At 36.9% G+C, this 19,069-nt stretch overlaps 1 protein-coding gene across 1 annotated transcript; it reads right to left on the reverse strand.

Moving 5' to 3' along the window:
* Window positions 1-3,566: 3,566 nt before the first annotated feature.
* LOC129003792 (facilitated trehalose transporter Tret1-like) lies at window positions 3,567-14,296 on the reverse strand. Its single transcript, XM_054432093.1, has 5 exons — window positions 14,048-14,296; window positions 12,520-12,696; window positions 8,746-8,946; window positions 4,815-4,958; window positions 3,567-4,300 (listed from the first exon to the last, which is right to left on the reverse strand). The coding sequence occupies exons 1-5, from the start codon at window positions 14,288-14,290 to the stop codon at window positions 3,773-3,775; spliced, it is 1,293 nt and encodes a 430-aa protein (XP_054288068.1). The 5' UTR covers window positions 14,291-14,296; the 3' UTR covers window positions 3,567-3,772.
* Between the last annotated feature and the right edge of the window lie 4,773 nt (window positions 14,297-19,069).

Below are 19,069 nucleotides of genomic sequence, written 5' to 3' on the forward strand. Positions count from 1 at the left end.
CTATAGGGAAGTAGCTATTACCATAGGTGGCACGGTAGGACCTAGACCCGGGACCGATTTACTTTTTCATTTTGATGTCCTCAGAGGCCAAAAACACCATTCGTTCAAATTTTTATATATGTATATATATATAGATTTATGTATCTAATATACAGGGTGATTTGTACTCAGTGTGACAAAATTTTTTGGTGTAAGTACAAAGTAAATGGAGTGTGATGATGCATATCAAATGTTCCAAGTCTAAAAATTAGCTTCACAAAAAATTATTTTATGTTTTTCAAAAATAACCATGCTTTTAAACTTAAATCAGCGATTTCTCAATTACCTGTATATGGATTTGAGTAAATAAAGTCATTTTCGTGTTCTACGTTAAATTTTGAACAAGAATAATAGAAAATAACAGAGGTTCAGTTGTAAAAACTCCATTGTAAATAGATTCAAAGATAGAAATTAAGATGTCTGATAAAAATTTTAAAAACAATGGTCTATTGCATTTTTCACACCCTGTATACAAGAAAGTGTCGGAATATGTTAAAAACTGCGCCATTTTATAAGCTTTCCAACCATATGCTACACTATTGAGGTTTAGATATTTTTTTGTTTGTTATAGTGGTTTGATTATCACAAAACAGGGAACTTTTTACTGTTTTTACTGTTCAAGCTGAAACAAAAATACAACTTTTGCTTAATACATGCCCACTTTCTATGTTTTAAATGTTAAAGACAACATGCTTTGTAGTCTTCAAACCACTAAAGCGTACATAAGCAGACATAAAACTCAATGGTGTAGCATATGGTTGGAAAGCTTATAAAATGGCGCAGTTTTTAACATATTCCGACACTTTCTTGTATACAGGGTGTGAAAAATGCAATAGACCATTGTTTTTAAAATTTTTATCAGACATCTTAATTTCTATCTTTGAATCTATTTACAATGGAGTTTTTACAACTGAACCTCCGTTATTTTCTATTATTCTTGTTCAAAATTTAACGTAGAACACGAAAATGACTTTATTTACTCAAATCCATATACAGGTAATTGAGAAATCGCTGTATTAAGTTTAAAAGCATGGTTATTTTTGAAAAACATAAAATAATTTTTTGTGAAGCTAATTTTTAGACTTGGAACATTTGATATGCATCATCACACTCCATTTACTTTGTACTTACACCAAAAAAATTTTGTCACACTGAGTACAAATCACCCTGTATAAAATTCTCGTGTCACAGTGTTTGTCTGCAAACTCCTCCGGAACGACTTCACCGATCGTTATGAAATTTGGTGTGTAAATTCTGTACGTATGCGAATCGGACGTAAACTATTTCCCGTTTCGAAATTCTTAAAAGGGCTCCGCCCCAGTGGCTCTGGAGTTTCCCATGTTAACCTTATGAGAAATGGAATTAATGAATCTTAACAGCTGTTTCAATTAAACAAGTTGGTTCTGTTCTATGATGTTCAATAGCATTAAAGTTACAAGGATTACCAACAGGGTGCAGCACTATTATTTCTTTTACATTTATGACAACAGCTAATTTGCAACCAAAAGGTGAGTGAGCGTAGCGAACGAACTTCAACCTGGAGGCGAGTTAGCGTAGCGAACGAGCTAACCTGAAGGCAAGTGAGCGCAGCGAACGAGCTCCAACCTAAAGGTGAGTGAGCGTAGCGAACGAGCTCCAACCCAAAGGTGAGTGAGCGTAGCGAACGAACTTCAACCAGGACGTGATTGAGCGATGCGAACGAGATCATCTTGAAAATTAAACGTAACGGTACTTTCTTTCCATCGGTCTGTCTTAGGGGAAACCTATAACTTAGGCGATACGAAGTTCGCCGGGTCAGCTAGTATATATATATATATATATATACGTCCGTGAACGATGAGATAACTTGAGTAATTTTTGTCCGATTTTGATGAAATTTGGTTTAAAGGTGTAAAGCGGGATAAACTTGAATGAGTTTGCGAACCAGCATGATCGGACCATGGGAACGGGGCTTTACAAGGGGTTTTATGGGGTAAAAATTGGTTTTTCTCACTTTTGACCCCCAAAACACAAAATTTCCCAATTTCTCTTTAGACATTTTTAAAGAGCTTAAAAAAACAAATAATTTAGTATATAAAAGTATTTTTGTTCGGTTATTAGTAACGGAGAAAATTTAAAAAATTGTAAATTTAAAATTCCCATGTTATTCTTATGGAGAATATTGTCCAATGTTGTAGTTTGCTTGTTTATGGATATATTTTGATCAAACTTGGCAAATTTATTTATTTTGTACTAAGCTATCAAAATTTTACTAAAAAACACACTTTATTAGTTTCCTTGTAGCAGCAAACCTAGGTACTCGGTAAACCTAATGTTATTAAAATATATTTAATTGAAAATCAATTCAGACAAATGGAAATTCACTTAGTCGGCAGGTTTGCTGCGGCGGGGGTATTTTTAAGAGTATTTTTACTATCTCTAAATATAATTTTACACTTTTTTATTACTTATCTATCAATTCCTATGTTGTGATACAGCACAGTCTACCGGTAGCCTATCCGTCTATCATGAGCAGTAGCTTATAACACTTTCTAAGGTTTAATATTTACGTTATTTATAGCAATGCAGTGTTTGGATAGTTATTAGTTGAGTTTGAGTTAGCTCTAATTTTAAACGTTGCCGTTTGTACAACTGATCCAAGATAAATAATTTGAAATGTCAAAATTGCACAATAATAATGATTGTGCAATATTGAATTTCGTTTATAAAAAATGCAAATCATGACGTTAATGGCTAACTAATGGCTGTTTACAGCGTTTTTAATTTTGTTTGGTTTGTCGTCTGTTTTTATACTATATGGGATTAACCGTATTTTTCATTACCTCCCCCCCCCCCCGCTACTAGCTCAGGTAATCGAGTATCTACAGAATAGTGTAAAGTATTGTAGCCTATGCTACTTGATTGTATTTTAATTAGCTTTATGTCAACAAAGCGTTCTGTGCTGAGTCGCGGTGTAGCTGGACGTGTCTGTACCACACGTTATCTTTATCTATCACAACAGTTGAGCTATTCCGTGCCCTCCCTCTTAGGTCTCGCGTCTGTCTAATTTTGAATAATAACTTCCTACATGAATCCTTAAATATCCTAAAATCCTATTTTAACTAATTGAATTCAATGATATAACTATTGACATTAATTAATCCACTTTCTATCTGGTGACTAGTAAAATATTTTTGATTGTCGTCACGTTGAACACTGTTGCAATTAACTTTAGCCACCCCCCCCCCCATTTGAATTTTTGCAACCCCCCCCCCAAAAATTCAATGACACAGTCTGCGTCACAGCCCCCCCTTGTGGGCACCCATGTCTAAAATAAGAAAACAATGTTTTTTTAAAATCTGACAAACAATAATTTTAGAGGAAGGGTACCTTAATGTAAATCAAATTCCAAACCAGTTTAGAAAATTCATAAATAAAAAATACAAATATAACACTAAATAAATACTTCTGGATTGCAGAGAAAAGTGGGAAACAGAAAAGTAGTTTATAACTTGTCAAAGGTCTTTATTTGTTAGTGTCTTAAAAAAATATATATATATATATACATAAAAAGGTTTATAAAAAGTCACATATACAAACGTTATGGGAGAATGTTCCTTGGACATGTATAAAATATTATGACAACAGACCAGTGAGTATCTGTTAAAAACATTCAGGCACAGATACCACAAAGAATTTCCTTGAATGATTTGTTTGTGTATAGACTTGAACTATAACATAATACTGTAGTTTACTATTCTCCCAGCTCCTTTAAAATTTGTTCTAAAGGTTTGTTTTTTGTCTCAATAACAAAAAAATGTATAAACAAAATACCTACAAAGGTGCAGGTTGAACATATAAAGAAAAGAACTCCTCTGCCGATCGCTAAACTTATTATTTCAAAATAAAATGTGGCTATAAAGAGAAAAAAAGAAGTAAGGCACGAAACAACTGAAAGAGCATGGGTTGCGATATTTCTTGGAAACGTTTCACCAAAAAGTACTGGCGGAATAGGTCCGAACCCCAAAGAAAATGATATTACAAAGATACAAATAATAACTAGGGGTAACCAAGCAATTGACGAAAGGTCGTAATTTCTATCTTTGAGGAAGAAGAAGAGGCCAAGAAAGAACGTAGAAGTAGCCATTCCTGCTCCAGAGATGAACAATAGAGGTCGACGACCGAGCTTGTCAATCACCGAAGAGGACACCATAGTGAATACAAGGTCTATGGAGCCTAGAAGAATAGTCTGTATGTTGGGGCTCAAGGAAAAATCAACCTCCTGCAAGAATTTGAAATACATTAAATGAAAAATTATCATTGTTAAAAGAATAAACAACAAAAACATTAATATTATTTCCTGGACGGGGTCTTTTCAATACATTAAAAACTTCAGGGTTATTAAGTATACTGGTCCCGTGGCTATGGCAAATGTACTTCCATACTTTGTATGCCAACACATTGAGCCACTAATTTATAAAGATAATCTTTATGTAAACCTAAAGAACAACAAATATCTGGTTAACAAAACGATAAAAAAAGTCATTCTTGATTTCCTCTTTATTTTCACCTATAGAACCATTTTCCGAAGTTTGGCTGTTTACTTAAAAAACACACATAATACTTGATATTTCGCCTCTTTCAGAGGCTTCTTCAGAGTATTATTTGAAGGCCATTACGCCTAGATGGCTGTTATAGAAACAACAGTTTAAAATAAATAATGTGTCCTGTTTAAAGCGTTTAAAATAATATAGTTTTCTTTAAGTATTGTAGATTTATCAAGCTTGTCAACTCACGTGAAATATATTGGTATTGTAGTATATGATACCAGGTGCACCACTAAACACCCGGAATACCATAAGTCCCACACAGATGACCAATCCCTTTCTGGCAGCTTTGGTGGAAAAGGCTTCAAAGAATGTCAGTTTAGCTGCTTTCATCTAATAAGCAAACAATTATTATATGCAACGCTATTAATTCCTAAAACAAAACTTATATATATATATATATATACTTGTATATATATATTTGGCAGTGATAAACTCAGACACGGCTGAACCAATTGCCACGAAACTTGGTACATACGTGTAGAATTTCATGGAATAGGTTTATACACCATCAATTTCATGATCCGTCCAATCGGCTCCGCCCCAGTGGCTCTGGAGTTTCCCATGTTAACCTTATGAGAAATGGAATTAATGAATCTTAACAGCTGTTTCAATTAAACAAGTTGGTTCTGTTCTATTATGTTCAATAGCATTAAAGTTACATGGATTACCAACAGGGTGCAGCACTATTATTTCTTTTACATTTATGACAACAGCTAATTTGTAACCAAAAGGTGAGTGAGCATAGCGAACGAATTTCAACCTGGAGGCGAATTAGTGTAGTGAACGAGCTAACCTGAAGGCAAGTGAGCGTAGCGAACGAGCTAACCTGAAGGCAAGTGAGCGCAGCGAACGAGCTCCAACCTAAAGGTGAGTGAGCGTAGCGAACGAGCTCCAACCTAAAGGTGAGTGAGCGTAGCGAACGAACTTCAACCAGGACGTGATTGAGCCGAATAGAAAGACCAAAAATATTGTCTACCCACTAGCATTATTATAAGAGCAATAATAAAGAATCGGTTATCCTTTGTACTATATGTGTTTCATTAGTTGTCGTACGTATTTTAATTTAGTTATAAGCACTTCATGGTTGGGAAGTGACTGTGTTATCAAGCACCCTCACATGTGCCGAGCCAGTATGTCCAAGAAGCACTGCCTTCATACTCTCTCACTCAAAGGCAAAACGTGCTCATCCCAACTGGGCACTCCCTGATCCGACTCTTCCTTCAGGACACTCTCTCCCAAAGGATCAGGGTGCTAAACTGGCAGGCTTCTTTACTATTTCTTTAATTTCTCGCTATTTTAATACTACTCTCAAGGGGGAGCTTGGCCACAAGTATGCGGACTCTGGATACCAGGCGACCTCCAGGTTAAAGCAGCCTTCTCCGGGTAAGCGGGGCTCTGCCCGGGGTGACCCACATTTCCCTAGCTACTCGTGGGACCAACATGGAGAACAATTCAAACAAAAAAGAAAAAGAAAAAGAGGAAGTAAGTATGGAGGTAGAGGAGGGGACAACAACTCCCCAACGGATGGAGACATCTGAGGCGGCCACAGGGTCCCAAGATGTCATCCCCCGAGAACCTAGCATTCCCTCCCAGGAGGTGTCCGCACCTCAGGGAGTGGATGCAATGACACTATCAGAGGAGGAAGGCCTCCTCAATGAAGACGACTCCGAAAATGTCAAGGAGTTAGAGGCAGAAGCTGGAAAGCTCAAGCTCACATCAAGGAAACGTTGGCGGAAGATGAGCGGTTCCAGAACTAAGAGGTTCCTCTGGCTCGTAAGGAGGGGAGTTCCAAGGCAGGAAGCCTATGAGAAGAGCCTCGAGCCACTAGGGAGGAATGAAAACAAAGGGGAGACCAGCAGTAGGCCAAAAAGACCTAGGCAGGACACAAAAACCCCCGAAGAAGCCCGTGAGAGGAAAAACAGAAAGAAAGAGAGCTCAGCAGGGGCAATGCCTACTACCCAGGAGGCACCAGTCAACCCCATAAACTCTCTTATAAACAGGCGACAGAGGGGATCAGAATTGGAGTCATCCACACCAACTACCCCGAGGTCCTGCTTACAAACGAACAGATGGAAGCACTTCAGGAGATAATCTTAACTCTCGTCTGGAGTGAGGCTCCAGAGGAAGGCCTTCGGCCTAGATTCAATGCAGTCTACAGCAGGCAGGGCTATATGGTTCTGGTCTGCGCAAATGAGGAGACGGCTGCCTGGATAAGAACAAAAGGCGAAAGGTTAAGCCTTGAGGGGGGGATAACCGTGAAGGTCGTGTCTGAGGGAGACATTCCCAAGGCAAAAGTCCTAACGGTCTACTTCCCGAACAGTGGCCAGTACTCGACCCAGCACATCCTGTGGGCACTCAACAGGCAAAACGAAGACCTGCCAGCAGAGACTTGGAGGGCTCTGAGCAGAGTTGAAGTCAAAGGAAATGCAGTGATTTTGGTCCAATCCAAGACGGCTGCCAGGATTACCAGGGACCGTCCACTGATTGTGGCCTACAGATTCGGCGTAGTCACGCTTAAGCTGAGGGGCAAAGGTCCGGAGGAGGGAGCTGTTCAATCAGCTCCGGCACCTCGGCCTGAGTTCCACAAGCTGAGTCATCCTGGAATACGTGCCACAACAAAACTTATCTGCGATCGTTTCTTGGCCTTCGGACTCAATTGTGCCTCTCCTGCCAAAGATCTAAGAGAACTAGACATGTTTCTACTCCTCTTGGTGATTTTCATACACCTACAGAACGTTTTTCAACGTCATGTCCACATTGACCTAATTGGCCCACTTCCCTTATCAAAATCTTCCAGGTACTGTCTAACTATCAGAGATAGATTTACTTGTTGGCCTGAAATTTGTCCTATTGATCAAATAACTGCCGAATCTGTTACTCGAGCGTTTATCTCTACTTGGATAGCTCGATTTGGATGCCCACAAAAGTTGACATGTGATCGTGGATCCCAGTTCACATCGACTTTGTTTAAAGACCTAGCGCGACAGTTGGGCATAAAGCTCCAGTTCACTACCAGCTGGCATCCACAAGACAACGGTATGATTGAAAGACTCCACCGCCCGTTGAAAGCTGCTATAATTGCTCACAGCAAATCAGACTGGACCGAAGTACTGCCCTTTGTCCTTCTCGGAATAAGATCTGCTTTCAAGGAGGACATCTCTGCTTCATCGGCTGAACTGGTGTACGGAGAACCACTGCGTCTTCCGGGAGAGTTTTTCATAGTACCTACCCACGAGAGCAACGAGCCGCAAGGATTGGTATCAGGGCAAGCAAATGAATCGTATGAATGGTAGGTTATGAATGGTAGGGGGTAAGCATATGAATCGACTAAGACCTACACCCGCATTACGCCACATCAATCCAGGATCGTTTGTGTTCAAGAACCTCAGCACTTGTGACTTTGTATTTATCCAACAAGACTGTTTAAGGAAATCTTTACAGGTCCCATATTCTGGCCCTTACAAAGTCATATGCCGTGACGAAAAGACAAATTAGCATCATTGTAAGAGGCCAAGAAACTAAGGCATCTTTGGACAGAGTCAAGCCAGCCTTTATTGTTGCCGGTGAAAATCCTATTCCTGAGCCCACAAAACGTTTGGTGCCGACTGGACAAACGGAGGAAACCTCAAACCTACCACCATCTTGTCAAACTCCATCTACGAAGTCTTATACAACTCGTTCTGGAAGACAAATCCGACCATGGGTTACTTTTCAGAATGATGTATAGATTACTTTTCTCCGTGGGGGGCTAGTGTAGCGTCAGCTGATGACGTTGTCATAGCAACGCATTATGATTTAGTCTGGTTTTTGTTTGTCTAAAGGATTGTACACAAAATTAACTCTTATGAAAAATACTTTTCTCTTACTTATTTGGTCGTAATTTTTTTGATGTACACAAACAACCACGACCAAAGTATCAAGAATAATATAATAATTTTTTAACAAGTTTGAGTGCAGAAACCCCAAGAACATCGAGGCTGAAATCATGCACCACCCTAATGGTTTTGTATTTCTTGATTCATTCTCATTGTCTATACATAAAGTAATATAGCAAATGATTCTTCAGTATTTAAAATGTAAATTACTTTTATTAGCAAAATTGATAATGTCTACTTACTGCGTCAATATTTTGTTTCTTCACAGCAAGTTCTACATCAATGTTGTAATGGCTTCCTCGCAACCACTGTAAAGACTTTCTAGCATCTTCTTCATTGTTTTGTAGCAGGTAAGAAATAGGAGACTCTGGGATGCATATGAGTAAAAAAAAGTAAACTACTACTATTGCTAAACAAATTGCTGTCATGGATACTACAGGTACCTAGGAAAGAAAAAAACAGAAAATATTGTAATACGGATCAGAGAGAGTAAATCTAATAATAAAAATAATAATAATAATACACTACAAGTAAACAAGAGTTGTGTCTCCAAATCATTGTTGGTACTGTTTAATTAAAAGTAAAAATAGAACAAGTTAGAACGAAATAGAACAGGTCATGTTAGTTTTTTTTTTTTACTAACTAGAATTGAACTGTGTTGATACCAGGCATTTATTGCACACCCCTTGTTCATAAAAACATTTTTGGTTTTAAAAAATAGAAGTATTAAATAAGGTAAAGTATTATTAAGTATTTTAAATTAACTAGAGGTATTATAGATTGTAAGATATTTCAAACAAAACAAAGTACATAATACAAAATCAAATAACATTAGAGAGTCGATTGTCCAAAACAATTGGGGATTAGGAACATGTATACAAGTTTTTTTTATTTGTTATGATTGTCATTTGCAATAGGTAGTAGGAACACCCTTGAGCATATCTTACGGCCTCGGGAACACCCCAGATCATCACTCGCAGTTGCGGCAACACCGTTGATCATCTCTTACGATCGTGGCAACACCGCTGGTCGTCTCTTACCATCGCAACCACAAAACTGTTCATCTCTCGCTGTTGCTACAACACCACTGATCATCTCTCGGAGTTGCTACAACACCACTGATCATCTTTCGCAGTTGCGGCAACACCCCTGATCGTCTCTTGCCAACGCTACAACACCACTGACCATCTCTCGCAGTTGAGGCAACACCACTAATCGTCTCTTGCCATCGCTACAACACCACTGACCATCTCTCGCAGTTGCGGCAACACTCCTGATTGTCTCTTGCCATCGCTACAACACCACTGATCATCTCTCGCAGTTGCGGCAACACCCCTGATCGTCTCTTGCCAACGCTACAACACCACTGACCATCTCTCGCAGTTGAGGCAACACCACTAATCGTCTCTTGCCATCGCTACAACACCACTGACCATCTCTCGCAGTTGCGGCAACACTCCTGATTGTCTCTTGCCATCGCTACAACACCACTGATCATCTCTCGCAGTTGCGGCAACACCCCTGATCGTCTCTTGCCAACGCTACAACACCACTGACCATCTCTCGCAGTTGCGGCAACACCACTAATCGTCTCTTGCCATCGCTACAACACCATTGACCATCTCTCGCAGTTGCGGCAACACTCCTGATTGTCTCTTGCCATCGCTACAACACCACTTATCATCTCTCGCAGTTGCGGCAACACCCCTGATCGTCTCTTGCCAACGCTACAACACCACTGACCATCTCTCGCAGTTGCGGCAACACTCCTGACCGTCTCTTGCCATCGCTACAACACCACTTATCATCTCTCGCAGTTGCGGCAACACCCCTGATCGTCTCTTGCCAACGCTACAACACCACTAACCATCTCTTGCAGTTGCGGCAACACTCCTGACCGTCTCTTGCCATCACTACAACACCACTGAACATCTCTTGCAGTTGAGGCAACACCTCTGACCGTCTCTTGCCATCACTACAACACCACTGACCATCTCTTGCAGTTGAGGCAACACCCCTGATCGTTTCTTGCCCTCGATACAACAACGCTGATCATCTCTCGCGATCGTGGCAACACCGGTACCGGTAGTCGACCTTTTCGGTTGACCAACGTTTCGGATAATTGATATTTGACTGTAAACTTATTACTTGGTCTAGGCAGGGACGAGGCTGAGAATATCATCACAGCTGATTACAGACATAGACACTCCTGATACGACGTGCTGGGACCTGACCATTGTACTCTGACGACTCGTTCTCCACCGCCCACCCCCCCATCTCTCTGGACACACTTTGACAGCCGTGGAATTCCTGTTCCTAATACAGTACTATTATTATTGATTTTAACTTAATCATGCCACCTAATATGTATTCACATAGGTAGTTATTTGTCTCGCCATTTGTTCTTGTAACTCCATTTAGATAATATTTTCAACTCATATCTTCTGTTATTTTTTTTTTTTATTTGATCAAATAAATGTTATGTTTGGACGGAACTACAGTTGACGCACAGGCTTGCTGCCCACGTCAGCTTATTCCATAAAAATATGAACCCTTTGTTACAGAGCATATTTTAAGGGATTTCCACTGGACGACAGTGTACCTAACCACCTTGTCTTCCATACCCCCCCCCCCCCCACACCAAAAAGGGGGTTGAGGGTTCCCCCCCAGAAATGTTTGCATAAATTTAAGTGAAAATCACACATTTCTACGTATCTTTTAATTAATTTTTCGATTATATTTGCTTGTAAATAGTCCATATAATCTCACTTAATTACGTATTCTAGAACGTTGTAACAGGCCAAGGCTCCCTTCACAACATCTGGGCCAAAATCATAGCGCAATACAGTAGACCCCCTCTTAACCGACCTCGTAATAACCGATAATCGGATTATCCGCCTTCGATCGTAAAATAATACAGTTAGTTTTAACCGACCTTGCTTTGAGAGCAGTTCGGTTTAACCGCCGCTTTCTAGAAATCTCGGCATTTCCGCTCCCACGCTGGGCGATGAGAACTGAACCATACGCTTATCTCCACAGGATATGACTAAGAATAAATTATTTTGTATTGATCGCAAAAATTATAGCATAGCCTATTGTCAGTTTGTCATCATCATTCGTAGTGCGAGCACATCTGATCTGATTTGTTATCTGTACGGCAAATTTATAACATCATAAAGTGTGCGTTACCTGATTATCTTATCACTGGAATAAACAAACAGAAACAACACAACTTGTAGGGAGGGCAGAGAAAGGGGGTTTACAACTCCAAGGTCAAGATAGTTTTTGTGCCTGGAGCCTCCATTGAGAGGTTATAAACATCCTGTCTTGTAACAAAACGGTTGCTTGCATCTTTAATTTCGACAAAAGGTTCTTTACTGTATCAATTAATACATTACAGTACTAAAGTTACGATATTGAAATATTTTTATTGATCAATTTTTATTGACTCTTGCCTATAATTATAATATATTCCACTGAAAGTAGGCCTATTTGACTTAACCGTGTTTTGTGTTTATTTGTGACTTTTCTGTCAATACAAAAAAGGAGATAAGAGTAGTTTATTTTATAAATAATGCAAGTATGGCTTCAAAATAATGATTATATAATTCCAAATGAATAGCACTTCATTATATTATGATTTCAGGGATTGCCCGTTTTAACCGACCTTTTGAGTCATCCGACCTAGCCTAGGTCCGGTCCCATTAGGGTCGGTTAAGAGGGGGTCTACTGTACTCTAAAATATTTACATAATGTTATTTTTTGAATTTTGATACATTTAAAATGAGAAGCATTAAAAAATATATGCCGGCATCACCTATATTCACTGGGCGACAAAATGCAAGCACTGTTATCATGTTATTTTATGCCCTGCTTTGTTAAACATGCATGTAATACCAAAGGTTAATTTAATTTATTCTTTTAAATTCATCACTTATGTTTTTTTTCTCCTTTAAATATTTGTGTACAATTTGTTGGAATAGAGATATAATTCATTCATTCATTCATTCACTTACCAAGCTTCCAGCAATATAAGTGAACAGTATGCCTGAAGTGTTCATAACCTGGAGGAACACGCCCAGAGTGCCTCTAATTTGAGTCTCTGCTATTTCAGCCGTGTAGAGAGGAACAATAATAAAATATCCTCCGACACACATACCTGTCATAATCCTTCCAATATACATAGCTTTCACCTAAAAGACAAATTACACAATATTAATCATAAACATTTTCTTTTGAACTACAGTTTTGCAAAAAATAACTCTTTTAATTAAAAAAAGGTTCAAATATCTGCTATTAAGCAATGCATTAAATTGTCGCAACTAGTTTTGACTCCTATGTGGAGCCATCATCAGGCGGTACAAGGGACGTTTACTCTCTTCATATGAAGAGCATCATGTTTAACACGTAAAAATAAATAAACACGATACACACACGGACATGAAACACTCATGGTAACAGATCCGTTATGAAGACAACAGACGATGCTAGCCAGGCGGAGTATGAGTCCAGACTGCGAGTGGTCAGTGCAGTGGTGTACATCTGTTATCTTATCCCACACTTCCCTTCTCCAGTATCCTGATAGCAGTGTCATACGTAAAATTAGACGAAAACGAGAGTTGATCATTTAAGATTTTTAGATTTAACACATTCAGGGGGTTGGATTTTACTGTCTTATACATCTCAAACTCTTCCAAGGTGTTTAATTAAAATCTGTCTTTAGAAAAATGAAAAATATTCATGTTATATTCAATTAATGTTAAATTGTGGCCTTCGGAAATTAAATGTTCGTCAAAAGATGAAGTTTGGTGGGCTGCTGACGCTTTTGGAAGATGTTCCTTCATATGTTTTGTAAAGGAGCCAATGAAGTATTTCGTTTTTGGCCGATGAAGTATTTAGTACAATCCGTACAATTATTCTTGTACACGCTAGATCTATCCAAAGGTTGCTTCTGATGACGGCTCCACATAGGAGTCGAAACTAGTTGCGACAATTTAATGCATTGCTTAATAGCAGGTATTTGAGTAAAACAAATCCCATGTAACCAAGCTTTTTATTTGTTTTAAAGTAAAATCATTTTAATACTTCCTTGAAAAAGGATTGACCATTAGAGTCCAAGCAAAAATGCTTATTCTGTGGAAATTACAGAAATAAAAGTAAGTAATATTTTGAGAAACTACTTGAATAGCACATGGTAATTTGAATTTATCAACTAGTAATTTTTAGCTGTGGTGATGGTTTAGTTATTAAATTAAACTAAACATTTGTCCGAGACAACATTTGTCCAACTATAACATGATCCAGCTTTTTTTCTAGAGAATAGTAATTCAATTTTTGATGGATATGAGTCTAGCGTTACCTGTTCCTATTTTATGCATTGTATTTTTTCTGAAAACATTGTTTCATGTCCACACTACAAAACAATTGAGGGCAATTCATCAGTGGGGTTCAAAAGATGATATCATCATATTATGTTATTCAGCTCCCAGGATAAATGGTCTGTAATGGATATTAATTTAGTTTGGTATTTATTTCGACACTTACGCTGTGGGCTATTGTAACCAAGGTGAAACCTAAAGCTGCAGGAAAACACATCGCCATCATCATCCTTTTACGTCCAAAGTTGCTCATAATGTAACCTAAAAAAGGTGCGGCAAAGAAGTTTCCTACGGCAACTGCTGACCCAATCCACGCAAAATCATAAGCAGTTATGGAAAAGCCATATTCTTGCTCATGTACCAAGGGGTACTCAGACGTCGAAGTCCATCCTCGACTGCTACCGACCATGAACCCTCCAAGGTTAGCTGTAAACAGTGTTACCAGATAATAAACAAAATGGGACCTATATAAAAATGTTCAACTGTTGTCAAAATAAAGAAAATACTAAATTTTTAAAGGCTCACTTGAACTTGAAACCTCGACCTATAACATTGCTTCCAAAGCTGTGGTGGTAGATGACATTTGAAGTACGAATCTTACATCGGTAATGTTTGGGCTGGTGCGTCAGCATAATGGTTCACGGCCTATTGGTATCTATGTATGGTTAACCAGACGTTTGAACGAGAGCAAGATTATTTCGTTAGTTTAGCGCTATAAAAAAGTGACTCACTTAAAACAGCACTCATGTGAGCAAAATAAAAACTCTTGCTTATCACTTTACTCAGCATCCAATTTAGGAAACACAGACTTCTCAGAAAATGTTTTTTCTCAAGACAGGGAAAGGTTGGTTTGTTTGGCAAAATGAATCATACGCTCATTTCATCCATAGTATTATTACCAAACCAAGTGCCTAAATAGTATGCAAAATATTTTTGAATTGTGAGTACGCCAGGGAAAAGGTTTGAACATTGTTTCTTCATAATATTGCCAAACGGCTTAATCATTTTAAAAATAAACTTATCACACACTTATTTTAAAAATTTCTATATTTCGGCATTAGCCTTCTTCAGGAACAAACACAATAACAAATAGAAGTGTTTACCACTCTGAATCATATGGTTTTAGCAAAAATCCAAAATACATATAATTTATGAAGAAGTAAAAAAGAAAATGTTTTGATACAAAGAAAGAAAAATATATATATATATATATATATATATAAATACTATCTCAAATTTAGACCGGAAGGTGTTTTAGATTTAAGTATTAATTGATGAGCTTGCTCAAGCTGTCTTAATTTTAAGTCTGATGCGTCTTTTGCCAATTTTCTTATTCCTTTTAATGAATAACATTGTTCAAAATTTTGAGAATGTTCTCTCGCATGAATGGCCACAGGTTTTTGTTTATCAGGATGGTTTACTTACGTCATATCTGTGGCCATTCATACGAACTCTTAGAGCATTTGTGGTTTTGCCAATGTAGTCTTTAGGACAATTTTTGCATGAAATTTGGTAAATTACATTAGTAGACTCACAGGTGATGTTACTATTTATGTTATAACATCTTCTTGTTTGCCTGCTTGTGAAAGTTTTTGATGGGATGATTAATTTGCAAGTGGCACATCGTGGTTTGTTGCATTATTTGTTATTGTGTTTGTTCCTGAAGAAGGCTAATGCCGAAAAATAGAAATTTTTTTGGATGTTGACGTTTTTGTTAGAGATGGTATGTTAAAATCCAAAATCCATGTAAAAGATACGAATACAATGGATTACTTAGCTTATTCAAGCTGTCATCCTGCACACATTAAAAAATCCATACCAAAAAGCCTATCAATACGAGCAAAAAACCTTTGTTCTGAAAATCGTGATTACCAAAATTATATTGAAAAACTCAGCAATTCACTTAACAGAAAGGGTTATCCTAAAAATTTAATAGACAGTCAAATAAAAAGCTCAAAAAATCCTAACACAGATAATTTCAAAAAAGATCCAAAATTCATCACCCAATACTTTCCTGGCCTTTACAAAGTTAATAATGTTTTAAGAGTGGCACATAATATTCTTTCAAATTCACCTCTGACCCATAATTTGTTTTCCAAACCCCCAAGACTAATATACAAAAAAGCTCCTAACTTAAAAGACATTCTTTCAAAACCCAAACTACCTCCCACTTCCCGACCATCAGCAAAACCTTCGGGCTGTAATCAATGCAACAAACCACGATGTGCCACTTGCAAATTAATCATCTCATCAAAAACTTTCATAAGCAGGCAAACAAGAAGATGTTATAACATAAATAGTAACATCACCTGTGAGTCTACTGTGCCGAACTTCTAGAATTCATGGGGGCTCAGCAATTTTTTCTCGCTATGACCCATCATGTATCAAAGTAATGGATGATATGAATAAATTATCTGTTGATTTAGACTGTGAAATAGCAGCTGTTGAAATAATAAACATGAATTTATTGCTAGTAACCATATATCGTAGTCCTAATGGAAATGTGCAAAATTTTTTTACCATCTTAGAAAAGTTACTAAGCCAAATCAATCGGCAGAAAAAACAGTCAATTGTATGTGGCGACTTTAACATTAACTTTCTTAGTAATGATAGTGACTCTGTAAACCTTTTAAACCTTTTTAGTATGTATGGGTTGCATATCACAATTTATGAGCCTACGCGAGGTAATAATTGTTTGGACAACATATTCACCTCATTAGAAAATAATTATACAGCCTCTGTGGTTAATAAACATGTTAGTGATCACCTTGCTCAAGTTTTTACTTATAATTATAGGGTGGAAGAGAAGGATTACTTTCCTGTATGTAAAGGTAAAACGGTCACAAAAATAACTGAGGCTGGTATAAGAGAACTCAAGTATTATTTAAGAAAAGAAAATTGGAAAGAGGTATTTTACATTAACGATGTTAACTTATCATTTAGTAGTTTTATAAATATTTTGTGTTTTTATTTTAACCTTAGTTTTGTAAAACATGTAAAAAAATGTCAAAGGAAAAAGAAGACCTCCAACAAATGTTCTTGGTATAATTCAGAGCTACAAAAACTGAAAGAAAGATTGGATTCTCTCTACCATTTATATAAAGACACAAATGTTGTTTGGTATAGAAATGAGTACAGAAAACTTAAAAATGTGTATAGATGTAAGATTAAAAATGCCAAAAAAAGGGAAAACGCTAATGCCATAGAAAACGCCAAAAATAAAACAAAAGCTTTATGGAATATTGTAAATAAACATAAAAATAAGTCAAGCAAATGTAGAGTAGATAATTATTTTAAGTCAGATGAATTTAATGAATATTTTGTGAATACTGCCTGTGATAATGTAAATTCTAGTCAAAATGTAGGAATAAGTAATTGTTGTAACTATACTCATTATTTAAGGAAAAAAGTAGTACCTGATAGTGTTAGAGATTTAGTTTTTAAATATGTGACGGAAAATGATGTTTTAGATGTAGTAAAACAGTTAGCTCCAAAAAAAAGCACGGATCATTTTGGAATGACAAATGCTCTCATTAAGGAGACCATACCTTACTTAGTAACCCCATTAACAATTTTGATTAACAACTGTATGGCTCAAGGTGTGTTTCCTGATATCATTAAAATAAGTAAAGTTCATCCTATTTACAAAAAAGGAAAAAAAGATGAAATAGGTAACTATAGGCCTGTTGCCATTGTTCCTGTTCTGTCTAAAGTTCTTGAAATAGTTATTGGTAAACAGTTAATGCAATACTTAGAATCAAATCAACTCCTTTGTACAGAACAGTTTGGATTTCGTAAAGGGCTTTCAACGACACATGCCATTACTTCCTTGGTTGATGAAATTCTCGACTGTTATGAAAATAAGGATTTTGCTGCAATTACATTCTGTGATCTTAGTAAAGCTTTCGATCGAGTATCACATGAAATTTTGTTAAAAAAATTAGAATATTATAACATTAAAGGTAAAGTGTTAGATTTATTTAGATCTTATTTGTCAAACAGAACACAGTATGTAGTTTTGGGAGAGGATGCATCATCTATTAAGCCTGTGTATTGTGGAGTTCCCCAAGGATCTGTGCTTGGGCCTCTGTTGTTTTTGGTAGTAGTTAATGATTTAAGTGTTAATATCCCTACAAATATTGTATTATATGCCGACGACACAACCATCATTACTAGACATGCAGATCATGAACAACTTTTGGTTGACTCTATGCATAATCTAAAGCTAGCTGAAAACTGGTTAATTTCTAATAATCTGGTTCTAAACAATGATAAGACAAAAACTGTTTTGTTTAACCTTCGTGAAGTACACAGTAGGCCAATGGATGAGAGAAATCCAAAATTTTTAGGATTAACTTTTGATTCTACTTTGACCTGGCATGACCATGTTATAGTTTTAAAAAATAAACTGAGTTCAAGTATATTTGCTCTTAAACAATTATGTGGCGAACTAGAACGGCCTTCTCTCATACAGGCATACTATGGACTTTTTCATAGCCATATAAGCTATGGGTTGCTTGTTTGGGGGTCTTCTGCTCATGCAAAAGAAATTTTCAATTTGCAGCAAAAGGCAATTAGGGTAATAGCTGCTGTAGATAGTCACCATGATTGCACTGAATTTTTTAAAGAATACCAAATATTAACACTGTTTTCTCTATTTATTAAGCAATGCCTGTTATACTTAAGACCACAATTAGATAAGTTAGATTATAGGAGAGATATACACTGCCATAATACTCGCCATAAATGTAATATAAATCTTCCTTATGTTAGACTTGCTAAAACTGATAAAAAACCATTAATTTTAAGCAGTAAATTTTATAATAAGTTACCAATAGCCATAAGATTACTTAATGATAAGGATTTCAAGATTAAAATAAATAACTTTCTTTGTAATCAGCCATTATATTCAATAGAAGATTATATGTCAAGAACACTGACTCCACTAGATTTTAATTAATGTTATATTTTATGACTAATTTGACGTGCCAATGTATTTGTATGGAATATTAACTGGCAAATAAAAATCTCATTCTCATTCTCATTCTCATTCTCATTCTCATACTAATGTAATTTACCAAATTTCATGCAAAAATTGTCCTAAAGACTACATTGGCAAAACCACAAATGCTCTAAGAGTTCGTATGAATGGCCACAGATATGACGTAAACCATCCTGATAAACAAAA

The sequence above is a fragment of the Macrosteles quadrilineatus genome, unplaced genomic scaffold (genome assembly GCF_028750875.1).
Source record: "Macrosteles quadrilineatus isolate MER2022 unplaced genomic scaffold, UCM_ALF_1.0 Scaffold_9__3_contigs__length_116548681, whole genome shotgun sequence".
In the NCBI taxonomy this organism is placed as follows: domain Eukaryota; kingdom Metazoa; phylum Arthropoda; class Insecta; order Hemiptera; family Cicadellidae; genus Macrosteles; species Macrosteles quadrilineatus.

What these genes read in the sequence shown, in the direction of transcription:
- LOC129003792 (XM_054432093.1), bottom strand. Translation starts at nt 14,290, where the DNA reads ATGGTCGGTAGCAGTCGAGGATGGACTTCGACGTCTGAGTACCCCTTG. An exon ending in TGGTTACAATAGCCCACAGC is followed by an intron (nt 12,697 to 14,047) that starts GTAAGTGTCGAA and finishes TTTGTCTTTTAG; the next exon opens with GTGAAAGCTATGTATATTGG. An exon ending in CTTATATTGCTGGAAGCTTG is followed by an intron (nt 8,947 to 12,519) that starts GTAAGTGAATGA and finishes TTTCTTTCCTAG; the next exon opens with GTACCTGTAGTATCCATGAC.